We start from the raw sequence: 26586 nt of genomic DNA, 5'->3' as shown, positions 1-26586 counted from the left end.
AGAAAAAGGGTGACTGTCAGCTTCAAGTATGTGCCGTTGATGAAGGGACAAAGGGAACCAGGCTCTCGAAAGGGATGACACGGTGCTCAGTGTCCCCGCGAGGCAGATCTGACATCGTTCCGCAGCCCCAGGACCCACTTCCGCAGCCTGAACCTTGACAGCCCCTCACTCAGGTGGTTGGAAAGTAAGTTTCCGCCAGGAACTGTCTCTTGGTCCTGTGTCTCCTGTGTTGGAGATGCTGCCACCAGGTTCCGGCCACCCGGGGTCAATCCACTCCCGTCTCTCACGTCACTCAAGTGGAAAGTCTCCTAGTCCTGCCTGCAATGTCTCTTAAATTTATGTCTGGCTCCCCCTCCTCCCTCCTCTTCTCCAGTCTCATCCTCAGCCCCGCTCCTCCGGGGCCCCCTCCCCACCCCCGCTCCTCCGGGCCCCCACTCCCCACCCCCGCTCCTCCGGTCCCCCATCCCCACCCCCGCTCCTCCGGTCCCCCATCCTCACCCCCGCTCCTCCGGTCCCCCATCCTCACCCCCGCTCCTCCGGTCCCCCCATCCCCACCCCCGCTCCTCCGGTCCCCCATCCTCAGCCCCTCTCCTCCGGTCCCCCATCCTCAGCCCCGCAACTCCGGTCCCCCATCCTTACCCCCGCAACTCCGGTCCCCCATCCTTACCCCCGCAACTCCGGTCCCCCATCCTTACCCCCACAACTCCGGTCCCCCCATCCCCACCCCCGCTCCTCCGGTCCCCCATCCTCAGCCCCGCTCCTCCGGTCCCCCATCCTCAGCCCCGTTCCTCCGGTCTCCCCATCCTCTCTCTCACTCTCTGGTCCTGTGTCTCCATCCCTTCCTCCTCCTCTGGCTTTGGCCTTGGGGCCCCCCACTGGGTCACTGTCATGACATCTAACAGACCTCCCTTAGTTCTTTCTTCTCTCCCCCAACCTGTCTGTTCATGCTGCTGCTGGATTAACTTTCCTAGAGCATATCTAATGATCTCACCACTTGCTCAAGACATTCATAGTCCCCCCAACTCCATTTCCGGTAGAATAAAGTACTGCCCTGGCCAGTGTGCTCAGCGGTTAGAGCGTCGGCCTTAGCCCTGAAGAGTCGCGGATTCCTGGTCACAGGCTCGTACCTGGGTTGCTGGTTGGATCCCTGTACTGTTTGGGGCGAGTGCGCGAGGCAGCCAATTGATGTGTCTCTTTTACACTGAAGTTTCTCTCTCCCTCCCTCCCTCCCTTCTCTCCTCTCCCTTCTTTTTACTGACTCTAAACATCAATGGAAACAATATCCTCAGGTGAGGATTAATTTTTTTAAAAAGGTACAAACTAGCCAGTCACAAGGGTGACCCAAAGTTTGAACCAAACTGAACTCTCAGTTAGGAATCCAAGACTATATGAGATCATTTAATGGAGCCGCAACTCTTTCCTCTGGAATCACGAACACGATTTTATAAATAAGTGGCCAGTTCCACTCCTTCGGGCAGAAGGGGTGGGGCCCGGAACACCTCCAGCCAGCCCCCGCCCGCAGTCCAGGCCGTGTTCGCAGCTGGTTGAAAGCGCACATGACGGTGGAGACGAAGGATCTCCAAACAGCTGCGGGCTGGGTGCATGACGGCTCACTGCTGCGGCCCTGGGACACCCCGCAGGCCCTACCCAATGTTCTAAACAACAAAAAGAACAGAAAACCCAACCCAAACACTAAAAATAGAACGCTATAGCGGAGTGTCAGAAAACCCTGGGGAGGCGGAGAGAGAGGGGCATGCCCAGGACCTCACGGCCTGATCCCACCTAAGAGTTGTTTCATCTTCTCCGGAGTCTGGTGTCCCCAACTCGCCTACCGTCAGCTCAGTTTCACCGAAGAGAACCAGAAGCTGGCAGAAATGTTGTTGAGGGTTATGGGCCACAAACATGCTTTCAAAAAGTCTACTAGCCCTGGCCGGTTTGGCTCAGCAGTTAGAGCGTTGGCCCGTGGACCGAAGGGTGGCGAGTTCGATTCAATCAAGGGCATGTACCTCGCTTGCAGTTCGTCCCCAGCCCTGGTCAGGGTCGTGTGGGAGGCAACCAGTTGATGTGTCTCTCTCACATCGATGTTTCTCTCTCTCTCTTCCTCTCACTCTCTCCCTCCCACTCCATCTGAAGATAAATGGAAAAAAATCCTTGGATGAAAAAAGTCTACCAGTGAGTCTCAACATGTACAGGGTTGGGGACTGCACAGACCTGTGACGGCTCCTGTACTAGCAGCTAACATGTATCTTCTAAGGCAAGAATGTAACAGCACTTTACATAGATAGTTTCTTAGTCTCCATCCATCAAATGTTTATTGAGAATACATTACATATCAGTCACTCTTCTAGGACCTGGAAATATAGAACTGATCAAGACAGATAGGGTACTCATCCCTCCGGGGCCTAGATAGTGTAGAAGAAGACACTGAACACGTACTACGAGTAGGATAAGGATTCATAAGAAGGATGGGATGTTAAACAGCGAATCGAAAGGGGCATTCAGACCAGGCTCGTAGTAGGAACAGACACAGGAACAGACCCGAGACATGTGCAGATGTTACGTAGGTGACGAGGACCCCAGGAGAGAAAACAGCATGCTAGACACTGCCCCCCTGGATAAAGGAGTTCTCCTTTTACCACAAGTTCAAGTGGTAAACTCGTAGTGTGTGACCAGAGCCCCAGGTAGCATACAGTCTCCCAGGAGGATTTAGCACTGGGCATATATTTTTCTTGGGATCATCTGTAAGTGGTGGGAAGAGTATACAGATGTGTGTTGCTACGTAAAAGGAAGGTCAGGCTGCAGTACTTTCTCCTGAGCTGGAAGGTTCTTACGCCCTGTCTGGCCTTATCAACCAAACCGGATCGGATGTGTAAGGTCCCGGGTTTCTGCCTTTTCTCTCCACTCACCCCTCGCCCACCCCACTTCCTAGAAAGGACCCTTAGCCACATCCAGCTAACTGTGCCATGCGCTGTTTAGTGAGGATGAGACATGGAAACAGAACCACACAAGCGCGTTTTTATATATATTGAAATAAATGTATAACTGAGCGCGAATTGTTCTCATTGTATTCTGTGGGTTCTGTTTTCCGCAAGAAAGCCTTTCTGTGGGTGCTGGTGTGAGAAGAGGGGCCAGCAGAGGGGGTGCAGCTTTGGCAGCCACAGCGGCTCCTGAAGGCTGGCTTAGCACAGTGTGTTGTTAGGGTGCGCACCCCAAAACTCCAAACAAAACAGGCCAGAGTGTGTTCGCCGCCACCAACGTTACAATGTGTCCATATAGAATATACTGGTTAAGGAGTAACTTTATAATAGTAACATTAAACTTTGGTTGATTAGCTTTATGCCCATGTGTATAGTTAATGGATCACTTAGTGAGAAATTAATTCTCTCTCTCTCCATGGGCAGTAGATCTATTAGGAAATAATTATTTCATGTTCTTGCGACCCCTACTGACTTGGCATGGTTGTGATGAATGTTACTGTACTGACAACGACTGACAAGTACAATGCCTGAACGGTTACTCTCGGGGGCATCTACAGGGGGACCCCGCGTGCTCCTGAAGGACCAGGCACGGCTGTGAGGCCTCTCTGGCCCTTCGAAGGAGGGCAGTGTACGCCGATGAAGCCCCTTGTCCTCGGCTCAGAGGGACGCCCACGCCGCTCATGTCCGCCTCAGCGCCTCTACCTTCCTTTCTCCTTCTCGGGCAATTGAGAGAGACCATTAAGATGGAAATCTTTTTTGTTCTTAATATCCCAATAGAATTGAATCAAAAAAGAGGGTTTTTTTTTTTGAAACAAGGCTCTTTTCTTTTGAAAAAAGTATGTTACCAGATATAAAGAGAATATGATTGTCTAGCTTGAAAGAGAAGAAATGTGTTTATTCTTGTATTGATGGCCCTGAAAGCTATTGTCAAGACTTAAGTGAGGGCTTTGAACTCAAGATTTGAGGTGTTGAAAAGGGTCTTACATGAGAAACCTACTGACATAACAGATCAGCCAGTGGGACCTTTCTGTTCGGAAAATCTATGGTGCTGCTTGCTGCCTTCAAGAATAATCAAAGGGTCGAACTGTCAGATGTACAGAAACTGGTGAAGAATAAGGAAAAAATAATTTAAAGTCAAAGTGGTAAAGCAGTCACCTTAGATTGTTACAAAGTACATGCATAATTTTCTCAAGCATAAATTCTATTACTGCTATAATGTTTGTAAAGTGAGAACATCTTCTCCTGTTACATATGGTTCACCACTGTGGAATCTGAAAATGCGGAAATGTTTCTACTTCTTTTAATACTAGAAACACCAAACAAAATGCAAAAGGAAAAAATAAATTCTCAAAGACATTTCTGATGGATGCTATAAATATTAATATCCTTGATATAAAAATAGCTATCACATACCAACAAAAGATTGGATCTTCTCATTTAAAAATGGGCAAAGAATATCACTAGATAATACACAAATGCATAAATACAAATGAACAATTACCATTCTAGAATGTTGAACTTCAGTGATAATTAAAATTAAAAGACAATTTGAAAATGTAGTAAGTGCAGAAACAGGTTTGAGAATAGAGGTCCCCTCAGACACCATGTTATAGAGACCATCTCCATCTCCCTAGACAATGTGCATATAACACTTGCAATTTCACTTCTGGGCATTCAGTCTGAGGAAGTAAGCAGCTGTGAGAAAGATTTATAGGAAAGGAAAAGTATTTTTATTTATAATTAGAAAAAATGCTTCAAATAATGGCTAATTTAAATAAATTCTAGTGTATCCATACAATGAAAAATTATGATGTTATTGAAGTCATCTAATAGAAAATATTTTGATAACAAGAAAATGTAAGATACAGGTGAGTTGCCCTGGCGGGTGTTGCTCAGTGGTTAGAGCCCTGGCCTGCACACCCTAAGGGTCTTGGATTCTATTCCCGGTCAAGGGCATGTACCTGGGTTGCAGGTTCGATCCCCAGCCCCAGTCAGGGGTGTGTGCAGGATGCAACCATCGATGTGTCTCTCTCACATTAATGTGCCTCCCTCCCAGCCTCCCTCCTACTGTCTCTAAAATAAAAAAGCCAATGGAAAAAAATACCCTCAGGTGACGATTAACAACAAAAAAAGGAAACAAGTGAGTAAAGAAGTGTGTTATAAAGCATACTTTCACCATAATCTCATTGTATAGAATAAAATGTAAATGGAAAGTACTGAAATTTTATATGTTCAGATGCTAGCAGTAGGACTATGTATTTCAATGGCATATCTAGACACAGGATTTCATTCCACTACAAATCAAACTGTTTACACTGCTTATTAAAAAAATTATGGACTTACGGTCAAGACGGCAGGTAGGTAAACGCGGTATCCGTCCTCCCGCAACCACATCAAAGTTACAGCTAAACTACAGAACAACCATCATCCAAAACCGCCTGAAATCAAGCTGAATGGAAGTCCTACAACTACGGAATTAAAAAAAAAAAAAGCAGCTACATCCAGACCGGTAGGAGGGGCGGCGGCGCGGGGGGGGGGGGGGGGGGGGCGGCGTGACGGGCTGGGCCCACACCCACGTGTGGCGGATAAAAATCAGGGGACACCTCGGCTGGGAAGGTCCTCCCTGAGGACTGAGGGGTCCCCGTCCCACACCAGGTGCCCCGTTCAGGGTTCCAGTGCCAGGAAGAGAGTCCCCATCACTTCTGGCTGGAAAAACCAGTGGAAACTGAGGCTCAGGGAGGCTGAGGCGGCTAGAGCCCCAGGCAGCTCCTTAAAGGGCCCGCGCACGGACTTGTCGGACTCTCTCCCTCTAAGCTCGGAGGGGAGGCAGCTCGAGGGGCACCAGAGACATACAGGGAAGAACTGAGCTGTTTGGCAATGGAGCAAGGGCTGGAGAGGGGGCTTTCTCCGGGACAAACGTGCTGTCAGAGGCCTTTGTTCCTTTGGTGAGCCCTTCCCGGGGGCGGCAGACAGAAGCCATATCTGGGACTCCAGCAACCTGGCTCACACTGGTAGCCCCGCCCTGGTGACTCCCTGAGGCCCCGCCCCACACAACTTTCAGGCCCACCCAAGCTGTTGCCACTTGCTTAACCATAGGATTGGCCTGTCTTGGATCCTGCTTCAGGTTTTTCCTAAATTCTTTCAAACGAGCAGCATCGGGTCTCAGCGAGCCCCATACCTCTCATTAAGTAATACACAGAAACAAACACAGGGAGGCAGCCAAAATGAGGAGACAAAGAAACAGGTCCCAAATGAAAGAACAGAACAAAACCCCTAGAAAAGAACTAAGCGAAATGGAGATAAGCAACCTAACAGATGCTGAGTTCAAAATACTGCTTATAAGGATGCTCAATGAACTCAGTGAGGGCCTCAAGAGCATAAAAAAGCACCAGTCAGAAATGATCGATGCACAGTTAGAAACGAAGGAGGCTTTAACTGAAATAAAGAGTAATTTACATAGCTTCAATAATAGAGTACGTAAATCCAAGAAGCAAACCATCGATTTGGAATATAAGGAAGCAAAAAACGCCCAATCAGAACAGCAAAAAGAAAAAAGAATAAAAAAAATGAGGATAGTGTAAGGAGCCTCTGGGACAACCTCAAGCGTGCCAACATTCGCATCTTGGGGGTGCCGGAAGGAGAAGAGAGAGAACAAGAAATCGAAAACCTGTTTGAAACAATAATGGCAGAAAACTTTCCTAACTTGGTGAAGGAAACAGACATACAAGTCCAGGAAGCACAGAGAGTCCCAAACAAGATGAACCCCAAGAGGCCCACACCAAGACACATCATCATCAAAATGCAAAAGGTTCACGACAAAGAGGGAATCTTAAAAGCAGCAAGAGAAAGCAGTTAGTTACCTACAAGGGAGTTCCCATAAGGCTGTCAGCTGATTTCTCAAAAGAAACTTTGCAGGCCAGAAGGGAGTGGCAAGAAATATTCAGAGTGATGAAAACCAAGAACCTACAACCAAAATTACTCTATCCTGCAAAGCTGTCATTTAGAATCGATGGACATATAAAAACTTTCCCAGACAAGAAAAAGTTAAAGGAGTTCATCACTACCAAACCGTTATTATATGAAATGATGAAGGGTCTTTTTGAAGAAAAAGATAAAATGTATGAATAAACAAAATGGCAATGAATACATCTCTATCAACAATGGAATCTACAAACAAAATGAACAGGGAGAATAGAAACATTCTCATAGATACAGAGAACATTTTGTTGGTTGCCAGTTGGGAAGGGGGTTGGGGGAATGGGTGAAAAATGTGAAGGGATTAAGAAGTACAAATTCATTGCTAGACTGACAAACCTCAAAGGGAAAGGGGTTGGGGGGGTGGGAAGAGATAAACCAAAGAACTTATATGCATAACCAATGGACACAGACAATAGTGTGGGAAAAGGTAGGAGGAGGGCGGGAGTGGGGAGGAGGGGCTCAGTGGGGGAAGAATGTGGAACATCTGTAATACATTTTACATCCAACAATAAAGATGTGAAAAAATAAAAAATAAAAAAATTATGAATATACTTTTGCATATTTCCCTAAAATATTTTTCATGATTATAACTTCATGTGTGTTTAATGTAGCAGAATTCAAGTGTTTCTCCTTACTCTTCCTCAGTATTTTCTTGATTATTCTTATACTTTGAGACAAACTTTAAAATACTTTGGTCAAGTTAAAAAATATGCTTGGCACTTTGAAAAACATTCCAATAAATGTAGAGAATGGTTTTAGGGAAAATTGTCACCTTTACTACTGAATCACTAAATATTTCCATTAGAAATGTATATGTCTTCAATTTGTCTTATGTTTAATTAAGCCCCTCAGAAAGCTTTACAGTATTTTCCATGTAGGTTTTACATAGTTGTGTGAGATTTACTCAGAGGGATTTTATATGTTGTTTCTATTTGTGTAAGATTTTATCCTAATGTGGTTTCTAAAAAATATTGATAATACATAAAAGCATGTGATTTTTGTATATTTATTTATAGCTGTGAACTTACTTAATTCCCTTATGGGTTCTAATTGTTTTTAAGCAAATTCACTTGGGTCCCCTAAGTAATATAAAGAAAACTGCTCAATTAATCTTTGCTTTCTAATATTTATGTTTGGTCACATGAAAGAGGCCAGATTTTCCAGAAGAAAATATAGTGCTGTAATGCTGAGAGCAGACCTTTTCATTTTTCAATTATTCTTTTTCATTTTTCTTAAATAATCTATTTTTATATTATTGTGCAAAATACATGAAACATATTGTCATTTGACCATTCTGTGGCTTTAATTACCTTCACAGTGTTGTACAATTATCACAATTAGTTATGAGACCTTCTCATCATTCAAAACAGAAATTCTACACCCATTAAGCAAAAACTCCCCATTTCCCTCTCCTCCAGCCCCTCCCAACCTCTTATCCATGAATTCACCTGTCACAGATGTCTCACAATATTTAAGTATTAGTTTCCTGCAGTAAAGATATTTAATTATTTCATTAACATTTGAGATTGTGGACCCGATATCACATTAGTTGAATTAGATTGACGTGAATCTACGTTTTGCTAGTTCAGAGGCACCAATGATGTAATTTATTAAATCACAGAATCGAATAAACCAAAATAATGTTTTCAAACCAAATTTAAGTTTCAAAGCTATAGACATTCTTCTCCTTCTAAAACAGAACTCGGTTGCTGTGCAAATAGATGGGATGCGACCTGAGCTCTTACATTTTTGGAAAATTAGAACATCAGCGATGTCGCTCACCTGCCGTAGACTTGGCGTGAGCCTCGGACAGCAGTTGCCGTGTTCTGTAGTTGTTGTGTCCCAGCAAGTGCTACATCAGAGAGGCATCACCGTTTCTGTCCCCTCACACAGAAAGGGGTTCACTTTTCCACTTTTTTTTTTAATAGACAAGACTATATTCTGACTTTAGGACCACGGAATGTAATTCAGGCTTTAGTGAGAGGGTTTGGCCTTTCTCTTCACGACACACTCAGTTTTAGGGATGCAAGTACTCAGTAACCAAAACGGTCTCAGCAACTGGGTCTCAACAGTGCGGTGCCAACATGACCGATGTGAACTCACAGCTCTCTAATGGCCAAGGACCCCGAAGACAGTGCAGCCCAGCGCACCCCAGCGCACCCCTGTGCAGCCTCACGCAGCGAGCCCTCGACCAGTCGCTGAGGAAACACGCCGGCCCTGTTTGTCAGAAAGCCGAGCAGGGCTCTGTCTTCGGGCACCGCCCCCGCCCTGGACTGCGGGCTCAGTGCAGCTCAAAAGAGTGGGGGACAGGTGGAATGACGGCCAAAGGGAGGAGGCGGCCAGCCCCCCGCCACCCTCAGAGTGAAAGCCAATGCCAGCGCTTCCGATGGGGTGGGGGAGTTATGCTTCTCCCCCTGGTGGAGAGGTGGCGTGCCCCGCACGACTGCCGCGCAGGAGAAGAGACTGTGGCGACTATGACACACACGGCTTTCCCAGAATGAGGAGCTGAGACTGTGCTACAGAACAGAAAAACGGTCAACGTCCATTTCCAAGAGAGGCTCTTTTCTTCCCAAAGGAAGAGTCTGAAAAACTACACATGCCAAGCCTGACATCAATATCTGGTTCGATTCTGGGATTGATCAGGCGAGTGATCTGAGAGGTCCCAGGAAAACAGAGTGACCACTGGGGCCCGAGTGAGCTCCCTGGGGTGAGCCGGGCCGCTCGCTAACACACTCTGAGTTGACTCACAAGGAGTTCGTGACCAGAGGGTCAGCAAGGCACCCGGCAGGACTCCTGTCGCAGGCAAGGTGCAGAAGTGTTTGCGAAGCTAGACTTTTTCTTTTCTAACTTTGTGAACAACAGAATCCAAGCAACACGTACCGGTGGCGTGGGTCGACCTGCACAGTCCCTACTGGGGTGCCATGGAGGGCTCTCCGTGACCCAGTCCAGTTCCCCCTAAATTTTTACTGTAACTGGGATGAAAGTTATGGAACACAAATCTATCAATTTTATGATGACCCAAAATTTGGAAGTCTGTAGAGGTATAACCATAGAGGAAACACCGAAGAGGTAAAAATAATTTACTATTATTGCCATCTCAATTTGGCACTGTGCTAACTGCTCTGCTGTCACGTCAATCCTCACAGCGTGTTTGGGTAGTCGGTTTCATACTCCCCTGAGAGACAAGAGAACCGAGTGGCCCAAACCACGCAGTTGGTGGACGGTGAGCAGGCATCTGGTTGGCACGAGCCCCCTTCCCCCGGCTTCACACCAGGTCCTGGTGGACGACGGGGCTCCGAGTGAGCGCAGGAGGAATGTTCGGAGCCGCCCAGACGTCGGCCAGGCAACCTGTTGAGTTTGGAGCGTACGTCGTTTGTCCTGAAGGAACAGGTCGTTTGGACAGAGCTGGGTATCCTGACACCTTCTGAAAAAGCCGGGGCCCCGTGCAGTGAAGCGTCTCCGACTGGGGCTCGGCCCTCACACGCAAGGATGAAGCGTCCCCGTGTGAGGTCTTAGCCCGGGTGACCGAAAGCTGCTCCAGACTCACGGCGGAGAAAGATGGTGGTGACGATGGTGAAGATGATGATGGCATAACAACTGTGAAAACAGTTATCACGCCCCACGTGCTCTGTCTGGGAAGAGCTTGAAATAGATGAGCTCCTTTAAGCACCGAAATAACCCAGAAGTTGGATATGCTGTTGTTCCAGTTTCATGAATGGAGACACTGAGCCTCCAGGGGGCGAACAGGTCTGACGGATGCGGCAGGGGCAGGACTTGAACCAGGTCGTCCGACTGGAGAGACCGCGCTCTTCGCCATCACATGGTGCAGGAAGAGTGACAGGGTTTGTTATTTGAGAATAGAGACGGGACCGTCAACGGGGTGAATTCAGACGGGGAATGCAATGCTGCTCTCTCGCTCCTTCCCCTCGGACCTGTTGTACCTGCCTGGCTTGAAGGGCTGTGCTCTCCATTCCCGTCATCTTGGTTTCGGTTACTCTGACCCATGTCGCACGGGACTCCAGCGCCCCTCCCAGGTCCCGAGGACCAGGTAACTGCTCTGAGGACTGCTCAGGACATCTAACCTCTGCCTCTGGCTGCTGTCATCTCGCATCTGGTAGCACATTATTCCGAACAGGAATTCACTCGAGAGGCACCAGTTTGGAGGGGAATTGAAAGTGGGAGGGTATTGGACGGGTCAGGGGTGCGAGCAATGGATGGGAGGGGGCAGCAACCTCCAGATACCGGGACCGCCCGACCCCACCAGGAACGACGGCCCCCACTCAATACAACACGCCGCTTATTGAGAGCTGCTCAGCACCTGACCTGGCATTTCCATGACCTCATTTCCTGCCCACCAGCCACCTAAAGTGCCTATTAATTTCCTTATTTAGGAGACGAGAGCTCATCCCCCGAGCTCAAGGAGACGGACCTAACCAGCACACAAAGCCAGGTCGGCGGCCTCTCCAAGGGCCACACTGCTTCTCAGAGAGGACAGAGAACGGTGGGCTTCAGCACCAGCTACTGAGGGGTCCCCCGAGGATGGCTGCTCCAAGGTCTCAGAGTCCATCCCCTCAGCAGCTCAGGGTCCTCACTCAGGAACCTGAATTGGTCAGTGTGTGCGGCGTTTGCTGCAGCAATAGATTGACCCTCAAATCTCAGCGGCGTCACACAGACAAGAACAATTTTTCATTCACGGTGGGTGTCAGTCCGGGTCACTGTGGGGCAGGAGGAGAGCATCAGGGGACAGTGTGTGGGCAAACACATCCCGAGCCCGACGGCTGTTTCTGAGCCTGATGCTGGGGTTTGCACAGAGGGTCCTGACCGTTACGTCTTCCTTGCACATAAGTTCACCAGTATAAATCAACCCTCCTTACACACCTGACAATTTTTTATGTTGAATGCTACTTTTCTAAAGTTAAACTCGAAACTCCTGTCTTCTTCTTTTTTAAAAAATTTGTCCCAATATATCTTCTGTTTTAGGTAAGTACTATTTTGCTTTGTGGAGAGAGTTTATATTCAGATTTGTTCCCCACAGGCCACTGCAAGCGAATGTCTGTGGCTGATGCGTTAGGTTTCACATTCTCAGCTCACCTCGTGCTTGTGACTCCGCAGTCCCTGCTGTCTACACAGTGTTCGTCCTTTCAAGAAGTAGACTCTGTTTAAACCACTTTTCTCCACCGACCTGGGAGGCTCATACCTCATTTCCTTGGATTTTTAGACACATTACTGTAAAATTATTATTTGACATTTCATGCAGTTTCGAAACTCTTTTTCCACCAACTACATTCACTTAACTCTGGGTGTGGTGGGTCTCAGTGCTAACTGCTTTCAAACTATGGCTCATGACACCCTCATTTTGGGGGTTCTGACCCTGTTTTCCTCCCTGACAGGTGGGGCACACGCTCAGGAGCCCTCTGACGGGCCGGTGGGCATCACAGTCACGAGTCCCTGGGTCCGTCGTCACATGACTGATGCTTCTCCCCCAAGGTCTCCAAAACCGCTGCCATCTCTGTCCCAGATTCACAGGGGCCACGAGTCTCCCCAGTTATTGTTATTTCTTGGTGTGCAGCCTTTTCCCGCCCTGTCCAGGTGCCTGAGGATTTCTGTTTATCTGAGAAACGTTTCGACAAAATATGCCCAGATGCGGGTTCTCTTCATTGGTTTTCTTTCGACTGCGGTGAGTCTTTCTACCCACAAAATACGGGACCTTTCTCATCCCAGAAAATGCCTCCCCCCGCCTCTGTCCTCATTACTGTTCCTGGGTCGTCTCCTTGGGGACCTGGTGATGGTCAGCTCCTGTTTGCACCCCTCGTCCTCCGGGTCACACTCTTTCGTCACCTTGTATTTGCACTCTCATCTTCTCTGTGGGGGTCCTCAGGTGGCAGTCCCCATTTGCAGTGTGAGGCGGTGCCGCTGATGCTCCCCGGACCTCCGGGGAGATGTCCCTTCCCAGGTGGCATTTTCAGTCCCCTCCTCCACTCAGCCCTGGCTTCCTTCACCCTGTGAGTTCCTGCTTCTGTCCCTCACGGCCCATCTTCCTGAGTCCTGGGGGTGCCAAACAGGCTTCTACACACTTCTTCCGGACGGGGCACTAAACGTCGTGGCCGTGTCCAGATCTCCCTCCCGGCCTGCAGCTGCCTTTCTGACGGCCCCGTGTGGTTGTTCTCGTCTGTACCGGGAGAGATTCCCTAAGCCGCAGTCTGTGGGTGCTCCGGGCGCCGCCCGGCCTCCTGGCCCCTGTTGGAACCCCTTCTGAGCGTGAGGGGTGGTTAGAAGGTCTTCTCCACGTCGCTCGGCTGGAGTCGGATGGATCTGTGTTTCCCGGGCTGGAGGGAGTAAACGGGCATCTCCGACGTGCAGTTCTTCCTGCCGGGGGCTCCTCTAGCCCCGTCCTCACCACCACGTCCTGCTGCTGCCCTCGGCGACCAGGGCTCACGGCCACCTGACTATTCCATAACGGCGTTACTTGGAGGTCCTGACCCGGAACAGCTCCAGCAGGTGCAGAGCAGGGCGCGGGAGGCGCAGAGAAGCACCCAGAGTGCTGCCGTCCAGCAGCAGCGCGGAGGGGCGTCCGACGCCGGGGGGAGGGGGGGGTATCCGACGCCGAGGGGATCCGACGCTGAGGGGGGGGCATCCGACGCCGAGGGGGTATCCGACGCCGAGGGGTATCCGACGCCGAGGGGCACCCGACGCCGAGGGGCACCCGACGCCAACGGATATCAGACGCCGAGGGGCACCCGACGCCGAGGGGCAACCGACGCCGAGGGGGTATCCGACGCAGAGGGGGTATCCGACGCCGAGGGGGTATCCGACGCAGAGGGGGTATCCGACGCCAACGGGTATCCGACGCCGAGGGGGCATCCGACGCACATGGCTCCGGGTGTGATGGAGCCTGGCGTCTGAACCCAGCCAGGAGGGGACGCGTCTTCATACCTGTCCTACAAGACACCCAGGGCCACGGCTAAGTCCACTTCTCACTCCAGTGGCATCAGCCTTAGAATGAGTTAAAACCAACTCCCCACCCCAGACTGATGGGCAGCCGGCCCAGTGCTCAGCGTCCCGGGACCTGGTGCCGTCCCTGCCTTCACACACACGGGTTGGGATGTGAGACCAGCTGTTGAGGAGCTTGGTGGCTGGTGCTGAAAAGGCTCGTTTTTGCCCCTGGAGAGTAAAGGGATGTGGTAGTACCCATTTGCAAAGAAGACACGCACAGCTGTCTCATGCTGTGCCGATCCGGTGCGCCAGCCTGGCTTCTGCACCCATCAGCTGGGTCTAGAGTCCCACCTGCGGGATGTCGTCTGCACACGTGATGCTCTTCTCACAGGGCCGGAACGGGCGTGCTCTCCCTGGTTAATCGATGTCCCCCCAGAGCAATGCTGGGATTTCAGGGACAGGAACAGAGGGAAGGAAGAAGCCAAGCTAGATTCAGGCAGCGTACAAGAGCAGAAGCCAGGACAAACTTTCATTGCTTCTGGAACCTTCAATCATCAAATCCCTGTACACTGAATATTAGCTGTGTTCTGAATATTCCCTGTACGCACTGAATATTCCCTGTGCACTGAATAATCCCTGTGCACGGAATATTCCCTGTGTGCACTGAATATTGCCTGTGTACTGAATATTGCCTGTACACTGAATATTCCCTGTGTGCACTAAATATTCCCTGTGTGCACCTAATATTCCGTGTACTGAATATTCCCTGTGCACTAAATATTCCCTGTGTGCACTGAATATTCCCTGTGTGCACTGAATATTCCCTGTGCACTGAATATTCCCTGTACACTGAATATTCACTGTGTACTGAATATTCCCTGTGCACTGAATATTCCCTGTGTGCTGAACATTCCCTGTACACTGAATATTCCCTGTATACTGAATATTCCCTGTACACTGAATATTCCCTGTGTACTGAATATCCTCAGTCATGTTTACTGAGTTCTTAATGATGTTTTCGCTCATCAGCAATGACCCTAGTGTGTGTCTCCTGTAAATTCTGTCCTTCCCACAACACACCACTTCTCTCTCAACCCACTGAAGAATCTTCAAAATACAGATCCAACAAAGTTGAAAATCAGCTCCCCTTGGCCTGCAACATGCCAATCAGGTACGTTTTTATTGTCAATAGTATAATGAAAATATTCCTCGGAAACTCTCCTCCCGCCCTCCGTGTCCCTGCGGGAACCGAGGGGGGCTGCTGAGAAGCCAGGGGTCCCCACAGGAGCAGTATAAGGAGAAGAACAGGGTTGGGGTGTCGCTGCTGTTCTGATGGGTGCAGGAAAATAGGGGATGGGGACCATGTTCCGCGCCTTTCTTGTTTATTAATGAAACTCGCGCACCATCCTTCAGAAAACGTAGCCCCTCGACCAGAGTTTAGCACACTCGGAAGTTGGGCCTGTGAGAGCAAACCCCGGCAAGGGCGCTTGGGTGGCCGGTGTTCTGCACACTTCCCAGGAGGAAGCAGCTGTAGGAGTCGCCGCTCTGTCCCTGTCCCTCTCCCCCAGGGGAGCACGTCCTTCAGTTTCGCTTCCTCCACCCAGGGGGCGACCTGGAGCGCTAGTCATGGGCTCTCCCAGGGTCTCAAAGATGAGAGCAAGTTTCAGAGTCAACTCCAATGAAACAGTGACCGCAGGAGGGTCAGAGACCTAGAAATCTGGTGACATACTGAACCCAGGACAAAGGGGACCACAGACCAAGTTAAATAATCCAGACTGTGCGACAGGATCCCAGGTTGAACTACGTTTCTCTTGTTTTGGTCAAACCACTTGGAAAGCGCTCCCCTGAGACAGAGAGGGCAGGGTTCCCCCAGACCCTAGGAGACTAGGCAGGCATCCTGTCAATCATCCCGGGAGGGGGTTCATTCTGGAGTAGGGACCGAGGCAAAGGTGAGGGGGGCGATACAGAGACCTGCTCATCCCTCTGAAGCCAGGGACAGAGGCCCCGATCAAGCCAGAGCTGGGGAGAAGGTGGGTGTCCTCCACCTTGGCAGTGCTCCGGGGCACCGACCCTCTGCCGTCAATCAGCTGTCACAGTGTGGGTGAGGGATGCTGGTGCCACGGGATCTGGGGCTCTCTGGGGGTGGTGAGGCGCCGGGCCTGGCCACTTGTGTTTGAGGACAGAGCCTGGCTGTCTCTTCCCGGGGCTGTGTCCCAGTAGGTGGCTTTAGTACAGGGTCCGCAGCAGCGGTGGCGGCCAGGCAGGGAGACCGGATGGGGAGCAGCTGTCAGAGGACTCTGCCCTGGACAATGACAGCCTCAGAAACGGTCTTGAAAGGGGGTGGCTTGCAGACAAGCAGTCCACAGGGTCCATCAGGAAGAAGCTGGCCATCCTGTCATTTACCGACTAACACATAAAGGCTGTGACAGGTTTACTCTAGAGCTCCCCCTCCCCCCAGTGACCTGTCATAGATGGAAATTTTAAAGTATTCAGAAACATTCATCTTTTCCCCATTCCAGATTTTTTTCTTAAAATTATGTCTCCTATTACCCAAAAGATACTGCGCATAATTGCGCAGACACTGTTTACGAGTCAGAGAACCTGGCAGTCAGCGGCAGTGCGCACGCGTGCACACGCACACACACATGCACACACACACACTCGCCCTTCGCCTGTTTCTGCACAAATGTGTTTGCACGGATGCGTGTCTGCTACGGAGCACTTTAGATGGGTGTAAACCCCGTGCAATTCAGGGTGTCTGCGCGGCGAGGAGAGTTGGGATGTGTGTCCCCATCCGTCCATTTATGAAAACCCTACCAACCAGGCCACGGCCTCCGTCTGTTGCTTTATTGCTTAGTTGGCGAGCTGCCCAACAGGGGCCCCCAAGGCTGAGCGAGCGCCTCCACCTGGTCACTTACTTTTGATCGGGATGATGAGCTGCGGAACGACAGGGAGGATCTTGTTGCCCCCGTGTTCCAGCATGTCGTGGACCCCTTGCCGAGCGAAGAACTCGTAGGGGAAGGTCATTTCACACAGCCCGTCGAAAAACAGAGGCAGGTAGTGGTGGTAATCCAGCTTCTCGATCTCCACCTGGAGGGACAGAGACGACAGGCGTGTGAGGACACACGCAGGCGGCCGGCCAGCTGGACGCTGTCACCAACTCAGGACAAGGGAGCTCCTCCGTCGTCAGAGGACTTGGTTGACCAATTGCGCGGGCACCCAGAAGTCTGTCCTCGGGTCTTAAACCTATTTGCAATGGGGTGAAAATCATGGACCTTTTCTTTTTGACAGATTAGAATGATAAATCATCGACATCGGAGGCATTTCAGTACTTGTTTGGGGGGACTTGGGGGTTTGCTTTTTACACCTTGGCACAAATGCAATGTTGGAAAGAATTTCAGAATTCTCTAGTACGTATGCTGGAAAGATCGATGTAAAAATAAAACAACAACAAAAAAATAGACAAAAAACAGAACAGAGATTAGCATTTGCATTTCTAACAAGAACCTATTAGGGAGAGTGCAAAATACATGTTCACGGCTACGAGAGCGAGGGGTGAAACATGTCCCCTGGCTGTTCCCTGGAGCCTCGGTGACAGAATGTTCGTGTCATCAGGGGAAAATGGGGAAGACACACAGTGGGCTGAACCTGAGCAGACCACCGACACCTCAGAACCAAAGTACCCTAAACCTCTCGTCTGCTTCTGCTGAGAACCGGCCCGTCTCTCACTTGCTGCCTCCTTGACCCTGTCCCTGTGCAGCAGTGCCGGCCCCACGGGAGATGGGAACTAAAATGAGATTTGAGAGGAGGACAGCCGGCTGGGGTCCGCTCACAGGCAGGAGGCCTGTCTGGAGTACCCATGACCCTGATGGTGACACGGGGAAAGCAGCCCACAGACTCAGACCGGGGCACCACCCACCCACAGAGCAGAGGACTCCCGGTAACAGGTGCGCATTTTCCTGGTTTCCGAGTCCTTATGAATGTCCCCGGCATCTAATTGTCACCTTCTATGTGAGGAGCCCATCGATACCATCTAATTGTCACCTTCTATGTGAGGAGCCCATCGATACCATACAGAAGGTCCCTTTTACGTCAGCAGGTTTGAATACCCTCGGGCCCCTCACAGCGGGAGGTTCTGGCGTCTCTAACCACGTGCCCTCTGCTCCTGGTTCTGAGTGACCGGTCGCCACCCTACCGCGTTCCCGTGTTTACTGTGAGTCTCCATTCAGCAAACATCCTGCAGTCACCGAGCAGGAGGTCTGTCTCCAGTCTACCCACGAACTGCCCAGCCAGCCAAGGAAACAAGCAGTCCAGGGACAAGAATGCTCAAGTCCCCGTGGAGGTGGAGCTTAGGAAATGAACCCCACACGGCGGTATAGACTGGCATGAATTTCATTGTATAATCCTGAATATTCATGAAATTAGCTTTAGTCATAGTAGAAGTTTATGGAATATATACCTGATACCAGTTTTCTCAGGGATATTTGTGCCTTTGAAAATGTTATAGAATATTATTCTGTACAAATTAAAAAAAACAAAAACGTATTGCTACATCATTCAGCTGCCAAAGGTACAATGTTGTTATCTGTCATTTTACCTTGTCACCTCACTTCCTATTAAAAGTGGCATGTGTACACATTGTTATTTACATTTTTTTTGTTACAGATGTTTCTCCTTTTTCCCCCATTGACTCCCCCTCCCTCCCCTCCCTGTCCCCAGCTTTGTTGTCCATGTCCATTGTTCATGCATGCATGCATGTAAGTTCTGTGGCTTATCTCTCCCCCACCACCCCCTCTTCTGGGGATTGTCAGTCTGTACCCAACCACCATGTCTCTGCGACTACCCTGTTCTTCAGACTGTTATGTTCATTATATTCCACAAATAATGTTATTTACACTTTTTATGTGTTTTGCTAATTCTCTTTCCTTTTGCTTATTTTGGCACTTTATATGTCTTTCATAGCAAATCATTAATTTTATCATTTAATGGGTTCGAAGGTATTTTTAATATATTAAGTCACATGCATGTATTTCTATGTCTAGGTTAACTACTGTCATCTTATTTTCTCATTTCTAGTTGTTTTCATTTATTTTTTTACTGCCTATTTTAAGTTTTGAATGTTTTATTTACATTTTTGGGTATTATCTGAAAGATGAGGCAGCCTGTTTTAATATTTTATTACAACTATCCCGCAGCTCCCCCAACACTTTCTTGAGAAGCGAGTTGAAAAATCTCCTGATTGTTGACATGTCAAACTTTCCTTGGAATCCTGTTGATTTTTTTTCTTCGTGTGGTTTGAGGCAACGATACTCACATCAATAACAGCAACACTAAAAATGCCAGTGTTTATGAAACCAGTTTACGATACACTGTCGTCAATACTTGTGTGTATTTGTTCATTCAATCCTTGTAACGAGTCTAAGAGGTAGGTATCAGCATCTTTCACGTTTCAACACGAGGAACCTGAGCGCACAGAAGCTTCATAACCTGCGTAAGGTGAGCAGCTGGTGACTTCTGAGCTGGGATCCGAACCCAAGCAGTCTGGCTGCAAGACTCGGCGTTGCCTCTCGGGCCATGTTGTCAGGCACATCTAGGTACAGCGTTATTATACTCCTCTGGGGAACTGTCCCAAGTATCCTCCCTCTTTATTCTTTTTATCATTATTAACGCAGTTCGTCCTAGTCTGGTCCAATATAAATGTCGCTGTAACTTGTTTGTCCAGAATATCATTCTATTTTCTTCCCAACACCATGTTTAAAGAGGGTCTCTGATAACTGGCTTATAGCTACAACTGGTTTCCTCTCCCATTGTAAAGTACGTCTTCAAAAAAACAAATACTGGGTGTACATGTGATTCTTGTTCTCTAAGGTTGTGAAAAAGAAATGAAAGCAATATGTGAAAAGATGAAGAAAGAGGTAAAAAGAGGGAACAACTGAGAAACAGAAAACATTTATTAAAAGACCGAGTGAGAGATTGAGAACGATAAAGAGGATCTGTCTTTAACTCCCCCCGGCTCACTGACCAGCGCTTCTTCCCACCACAGACTGTCTTGTGAGCTCTTTCCTGATGGTTTATGATGATCTGGTATACCTGCTGTCCCCGCAGCTCTGTCGCCCGGACAACGGAATAACAACTTGCCGTTATATTTTGAGGTCACAAACTTTTTAAAACACAATAGATGTTGTTCTAATTGTTACAGGGTGACATTTCTATGCATAACTTTCTTTTCTCCTTGCATGTCTTCTAGGGATCCATTTCTCTTGTTAACACATTGTTTTGGTTGATGAATTTAGCCTAAGTGATGGGAAACCCTCTTACATTCCATTTACAACCAGGAACTTGTGTGTGTGCGTCCGCTTGCGTGTATGCATGCATGTGTGTGCATTTATGTGCATAGGGGTGTGTGCCTTGTGCATGTGTGCACCTTGTGCATGTGTGTGCGTGTGGGTGCCTGTGTGTCTGTGTGCATGGGTGTGCATGTATCCGTGTGTGTGCGTGTGTGTGCCTGTGTGCATGTGTGTGTTCAACAGTACATCTGACTGCTCTTGAAATTATTTTCTTTTCCGACGAGTTACTCCCAGCTGCACCGTGTCGCCCTGCTTCCCCAGTCAGGCTGTCTGCTGCCCACCCCATCCTGTCTCCACCCCACTCCTCCACCTGCTCACTGCAGCCCCCTACCCCGGGCTGCCCACCCCATCCTCTCTCCACCCCACTCCTCCACCTGCTCACCGCAGCCCCCTACCCCGGGCTGCCCACCCCATCCTGTCTCCACCCCACTCCTCCACCTGCTCACTGCAGCCCCCTACCCCGTCACCAGTGACCTTCCTTCGGCTGATGCCACAGCTCCTTTTCTGTGCTCACCAGCACAACTCAGTTGACCTTGTGAAGCTGGCTTTTCTCTGCCTCCTGACACGCCCTCCCCACAAACCGAGGGTCATCCATGATCGCCTCCCTTCAAACCCGGGGTTTAATCCATCAGCAAACCAACTGACTCGGACTCCAAACAAGTCCCCGTTGCCCTCCCCCCCCCACACGCCCCCCTTGGATTCCCGACTTCTCTCCCTGCGCCCGCCTTGGCCTCTCCCGTCCATTCTCCACGCTGTTGCTCCTGACGACAGGCCCGCCAGGGCCTCCCTGGCCGTCCCGGGTCCCTCTGCTGCACGCCGTCCGCCTGCATGCGAGGCTCTCTGGAGACACCGGAGCCGTCTGGCCTCACCTCTCCATGGAGACACTGTTCCCTTCCCTCCGGACACGGAGTTGCTGGCACTGCTCGGAGCTGGACTTCGGGTCCGCGAGGCCTCTTACCACTGCCCAGCACCCTGTCTGAGCTCCTCCGTGCCTCTCTCGTCCCCACTGCCGTTCGCACGTTCTGTCGTTCAGGGCGCTTGTCACGGCCTCACAAGGTGTTCGCCACACGAGCGGCGAGTGCTCAGCAAGCTTGTGCTGAATTTTAGTTCTGACCTTTCGAATCTGTCCTCTGTGAGTCCTCTGAGGGGCCGAATCTGTCCTCTGTGAGTCCTCTAAGGGGCCTGCGCCCCCGGGGAACAGCGGCCGGACGGATGGCACAGGCCTGCGCCCCCGGGAACAGCGGCCGGACGGCACAGGCCTGCACCCCCGGGAACAGCCGTCGGATGCCACAGGCCTGCCCCCCGGGGAACAGCCGCCGGACGGCACAGGCCTGCGCCCCCGGGAACAGCGGCCGGACCGCGCAGGCCTTCTCCAGGGCTGGGGCTGCGGCCGCCGGCGGAGTGGGCAGAGGGCCTGCGGCGGAGCACCGGCCCTGGGGCAGGGAGGGTGTGCAGGTGTCCTCACATTTCTGTGTTCTACAAATATGGTGCATTTTTCTCCGTTAGGGTTACAGGGTGTATGTACATGTCGAGATTTCATGAATCTTTAACAGACCATCAGGACGGGCTCTGTGGTGCTTCCATTTATCCCTGGTTCCCTGGGAACCGCTGAGGGCTCAGCTCCTACCGTTTACTGTCCAAACCTCAGGAGGAAAACTTTCTATTTTTCATAGGCTCACCGAAAGCAAACTTATAAATATATGTCCATAAATAATATATTCTCACAATACAAAATCTTCTTACCTTTTATTGTTATTTTAGTTAATCCTCACCAGAGGATATGTTTGTTTGTTTTGTTTATTCTTTTAGAGGAAGGGGGAGGGAGAGAGAGAGAAAGAAACATCGATGTGAGAGACAAACATCGATCGGTTTCCTCCTGTGTGCACCCGGCCAGGGCTCAAACCTGCCACCTGGGTATGTACCTGATTGGGAATCGAACCTGTAATCTGTTTGGTGCACAGGACAATGCTCCAACCAACTGAGCCCCAGCCAGGGTTAAATCTTTTTATTTTTTTTATTCTCACCTGAGGACATTTTTGCATTTATCTATAGATAGAGTGGGAGGGTAAGAGACAGGGAGGAAGAGAGAAAGAGAAACATGATGTGATAGAGACACATCGACTGGTTGCCACCCATATGACCCCAACTGGGGCCGGGGACAAACTGCAACCGAGGTACCTGCCCTTAGCAGGAACCGAACCCGGGACTCTCTGGACTGCAGGTGGACACTCTAACCGCTGAGGCAAACTGGCCAGAGTGGTCAAATCTTTTTTTTTTTTTAAATCTAGATTAAGAGTACTTTAAGAATAAGAGCAAAGTCTAAAGAAGAGATGAATTTGGAGAGCCACTCCCTGATAGGTGTTCAGAAGTGCTGGCTTTTTTTGTTCACCCAAATTCACAAAAGGTCATTTTAATTGTTTACTTAGCAATAAACTTTTTTTCAGTTCTGTAAATCATACTGCTGTTAAGATAACTGATTTTTTAAAACAAACATTACACTTTACCATGTCGTTAGTATTACCACAAAAAGCGTAGTTTTAGAATTTTATAACACTTGGAAATCTTTCTTTAAGGTTTGTACCAGAATCAAGAGGACGCTGTGCAGAGGACACAGAACAGGGGCTGCTGTACACAGGAGCGAAACCACAGGGCCATACTCATGGGCGGCTGCTTGCACACCAACTGGAAACGCACCAAGTACTTTCACTCACAGAACTTCTCTGCTTATAAAAATTAGGTTTTACACCCTGCCTGTCTGGCTCAGTGGTTAGAGCATCAGGCTGGGGACCAATGAGTCGCGGGCTCGATTCTGGTCAAGGTCACCTACCTCGATTGTGGTTTGTCCCCGGTCCTGGTTGGGGTGATGCAGGAGGCAACCAGTCGATGTGTCCCTCTCACAACGATGTCTCTCTCTCTCTCTCCCTCTCTATCTGAAGATAAATAGAAAAACATCCTCGGGTAAGGAGTAAAAGAAAAAAAATAGATTTATAACTTTTCTAAAGATCACGTAGTATCTACAAGTGGATCTCTAAATCTTACAGTGACCTTTGGTCAAAAGCAATAAAACTCAAATTTGACCTAGGCTATCAAATATAACATTTCGTCCCCATAACAAATGTGTAAGGTAATAATATCATCCTGAAAGGTCAGAAACGCAATGAGATTCATGGTTTTCATTTAAAAAAAAAAAAAACTCCCCATGCCCGTGATTCATTAGCAAACGAAACGCCATTGAGAACACCTGTGTTCATGACGTCTCGCGGAACTCCTGGGATCTTGCTTAGAGTCACATGTGCTGGCCGCGCTTGGACTTCCAACCTCTGCGGCAGCTGCGGACCGACTGCAGAAGGACTTACAAACCGCACAGGCACCAGTGACCCAGTGCAGACGGCACCCGAGGACGCCGAGCACGGATGGACGGCCAGCGCTTACAGCCGCGGTCACGGCGTCATCTTACGGAAGGCTCGGTCACCAGTGCGCGTGGGACTGAGCTCTGAAGTAGCAGAATAAGATCTGAAGAGAAATACTTTTTAAAGGTTTAAAAACACAGAAGACGGTTTTACTTGAGAAAGAACCAAATAAAACTTCCATGAAATAGTTCTGTCATTAACTTAAAATCCAGTAGCTAGGTCGACTACTAGATTGGCCACTGATGAAAGAAGAATCAGGGCCCAGGTTACAGACTGAGGGGCCACTGCGGGGCAGTGCTCAGAGGAGCCCCCCAACCCCCAGCTGCTCCCACCCGTGACCTGCGGGAGTTCCAGACGGCACAGAGTGGACACAGGCAGCGTATGAAGAAAGAATGGTTGAGAATCTTTTAAAATTAAAGAAAGAGGTGAATTTTCAGATTGAAGATGCTTATCTTTTCAGAAAAACTATAAAACTCCAAAGTCAAGGAAAAGACTTCAAAGCAACTAGAAACAAAAGACGGATTACACATACAAGATCAAATTTAGATTGAAACCATATTTCCCATGAACAAAGTAGAGACCAGAAGACAGATGAAAAGTCCTTCAACATGCTGAAGAATGATAACAGTTCATGTACAATACAATACTCAACTAAACCACCATTTGAAAATAAGACAAGTTAAAAGTATTTCACCAACACTGAGAGGTTTGGTTTTTTTGTTTTTGTTTTTTAAACTCAGATCACTGTCCTTACCAAAGGATAAAATTGATTAAAAATAAGATGAACACAGGACAAAAAAATGACATGCAAGAAGTTATAGTGAATAAATTGTTGAACAAATGGATGAAACTAAAGGAACAATGACTATAAAAATAAAGGTACAATACTCATCAATTACGGTGGGTTCACGAAGCTATAATACTAGAAAGGAAATGTGGAGAAGACCACGGGAAGGTGACCCGAGTCAAAAGTAAGGTCCTTTCACTGACAGGGATGAGAACAGTTATTGATTCACTGTAGACTTAATGCAGTAATTAAGCATATTCAAGTACAGGGATACATGTCAAAAGAACAGAAATAAAATTAACTTCCGGGAGAACAGAATTTACTGGAGGGGATTGAATAAAGATCTATCAATCCACCAGAAGGCTGGCTACACATGCCACTGCCTCCAGGAACAAACGTGGAGAAGAGAAAATACATAGAATGGATTCAAATATATAAATGACTGTAAGAAATACAAATGGGTTAAATTATCTTGTTAAAAGATTCATTTAATCCCTGGCTCAGTAGCTCAGTTGGTTAGAGTGGTTTTCCAATACAGGTTCAATCCCCTGTCAGGGCACAAACAAAAAGCAACCAATGAGTGCATAAATGAGAGAGACAGAGACTGAGACAGAGAGACAGAGAGACAGAGAGAGAGAGAGAGAGAGAGAGAGAGAGAGAGAGAAACATCAAAACATTGATTTGTTGTTTCTCTCTCTCTCAAAAATCAATAAATAAAACATTTTTTAAAAGACAAATTTGTCAAAGGGTATACATAGTTGCAATTTTGACAGATATTTCCAGATAGTGTTTCATAGGGATATTAACAAGTTATATTCCCACCAACAATAAATGAGAGTATCTGTTTTTTTGACAATATTACAGGGAAAATATATTTTACTGGTACTTCACTGGTATTTCTGGGTTGTTTTAACTTATATTTCTCTTACTGTGAGAATAATAACCTTTTAGAGATTTTTCTTATTTTATTCCTCACCCAAGGATACTTTTCTACTTATCATCAGATAGCGTGGGAGGGAGGATGGGAGAGAGAGACAGAAAGATTATTGTGATAGAGTCACATTGACTGGTTGCCTCCTACAGGACCTGACCAGGGCTGGGGATGAACCACAACTGAGGTACGTGCCCTTGGCCAGAATTGAACCTGTGACTCATTGGTCCACAGGCCGATGCTCTAACCACTGAGAAAAGCCAGCCAGGGCTAGAGATATTGTAAAAAACTATTTGTATATCCTTTACTCTGAATTGTATTTTCATATCCTTTGTAGTTTTTCTTCTAATGAGGCATTGACCTGTTGTGAGGTGGGGTGAGGAGCGCTTTTATATCGGGGAGAATCATCCTTTGAGTGGGATAGGAGTTGCACATTTTTCTTTTAGCATGCAGATATTTCTTATGTTTTAAAATTTATTGCTCTTTTATGGGTTCAGAATTTTGAGTCATCATTAGAAAAGTTTCCCCCATTTTACGGCACAAAGAATAGAAACAATTAGAAAAGATAATCTATAATTTTTTACTCTAGTACTTTAAAGATGTCTCTTCCTGATATTTAAATCACCAGCCCACCTGCGAGTTTTCCTGGTGTAAGGGGTAAGCTATGCCCCAACTTGTGTCTTTTTCCAGTGACCACCTGGTTGTCTCAATGCATTTGTAGCAGAGTCTTTCACTGACACAAAGTATCACTTTATCCTAAGGCCCTGTTTCTCCACTCACTGTTTTGTTTCATTGGCTTTTCCCATTCACGAACTAGTTCTAGTTTGATTCAATTAATGCAGCTGTTTAAGAGATTTTCATATCTGATGGTCTAGTTCCCCTATTAATACTTTCTTTTTTACTATCATATAGTGTTTACTTTTCAATACAAAATTCAGACATACATTTTATTTACTGGATCTACAGAAAACCTTGCATTCAACAATTAGATAAGACACAATGTTGACAAGCACATAGGAGATAGTTTAGAAACTGAGCAGCAAGCCACTAAGTCTCATGAAATTCCAAAGTACCTATGTAATACATGTCATATTTTTCTGAAGAAAATTAAAAACCAAATTACTAACTAAAAAATAGCCAAACTTTTAAACCTCACACATTTGAAAATTTAAAACCACTTTTAAGTCATGTATAGGTCAGAGAGAAAGTCATTGTAGAAATA

General features: G+C 48.2%; 1 protein-coding gene across 1 annotated transcript in view; it reads right to left on the bottom strand.

The window, feature by feature from the left end:
- The window catches only part of PACRG (parkin coregulated), a 428095-nt gene that overhangs the window by 186212 nt on the left and 215297 nt on the right, over positions 1 to 26586 (bottom strand). The window contains exon 3 of the mRNA XM_036249304.1: positions 16808 to 16979. Coding sequence (XP_036105197.1) covers positions 16808 to 16979 — 172 coding nt within the window. The remainder of the gene's footprint in view (positions 1 to 16807; positions 16980 to 26586) is intronic.

The sequence above is a fragment of the Molossus molossus genome, unplaced genomic scaffold (genome assembly GCF_014108415.1).
Source record: "Molossus molossus isolate mMolMol1 unplaced genomic scaffold, mMolMol1.p scaffold_m16_p_8, whole genome shotgun sequence".
Taxonomy (NCBI): domain Eukaryota; kingdom Metazoa; phylum Chordata; class Mammalia; order Chiroptera; family Molossidae; genus Molossus; species Molossus molossus.
Note: the sequence above shows the minus strand (reverse complement) of the source record. Positions and strands in the feature narration are given on the sequence as shown.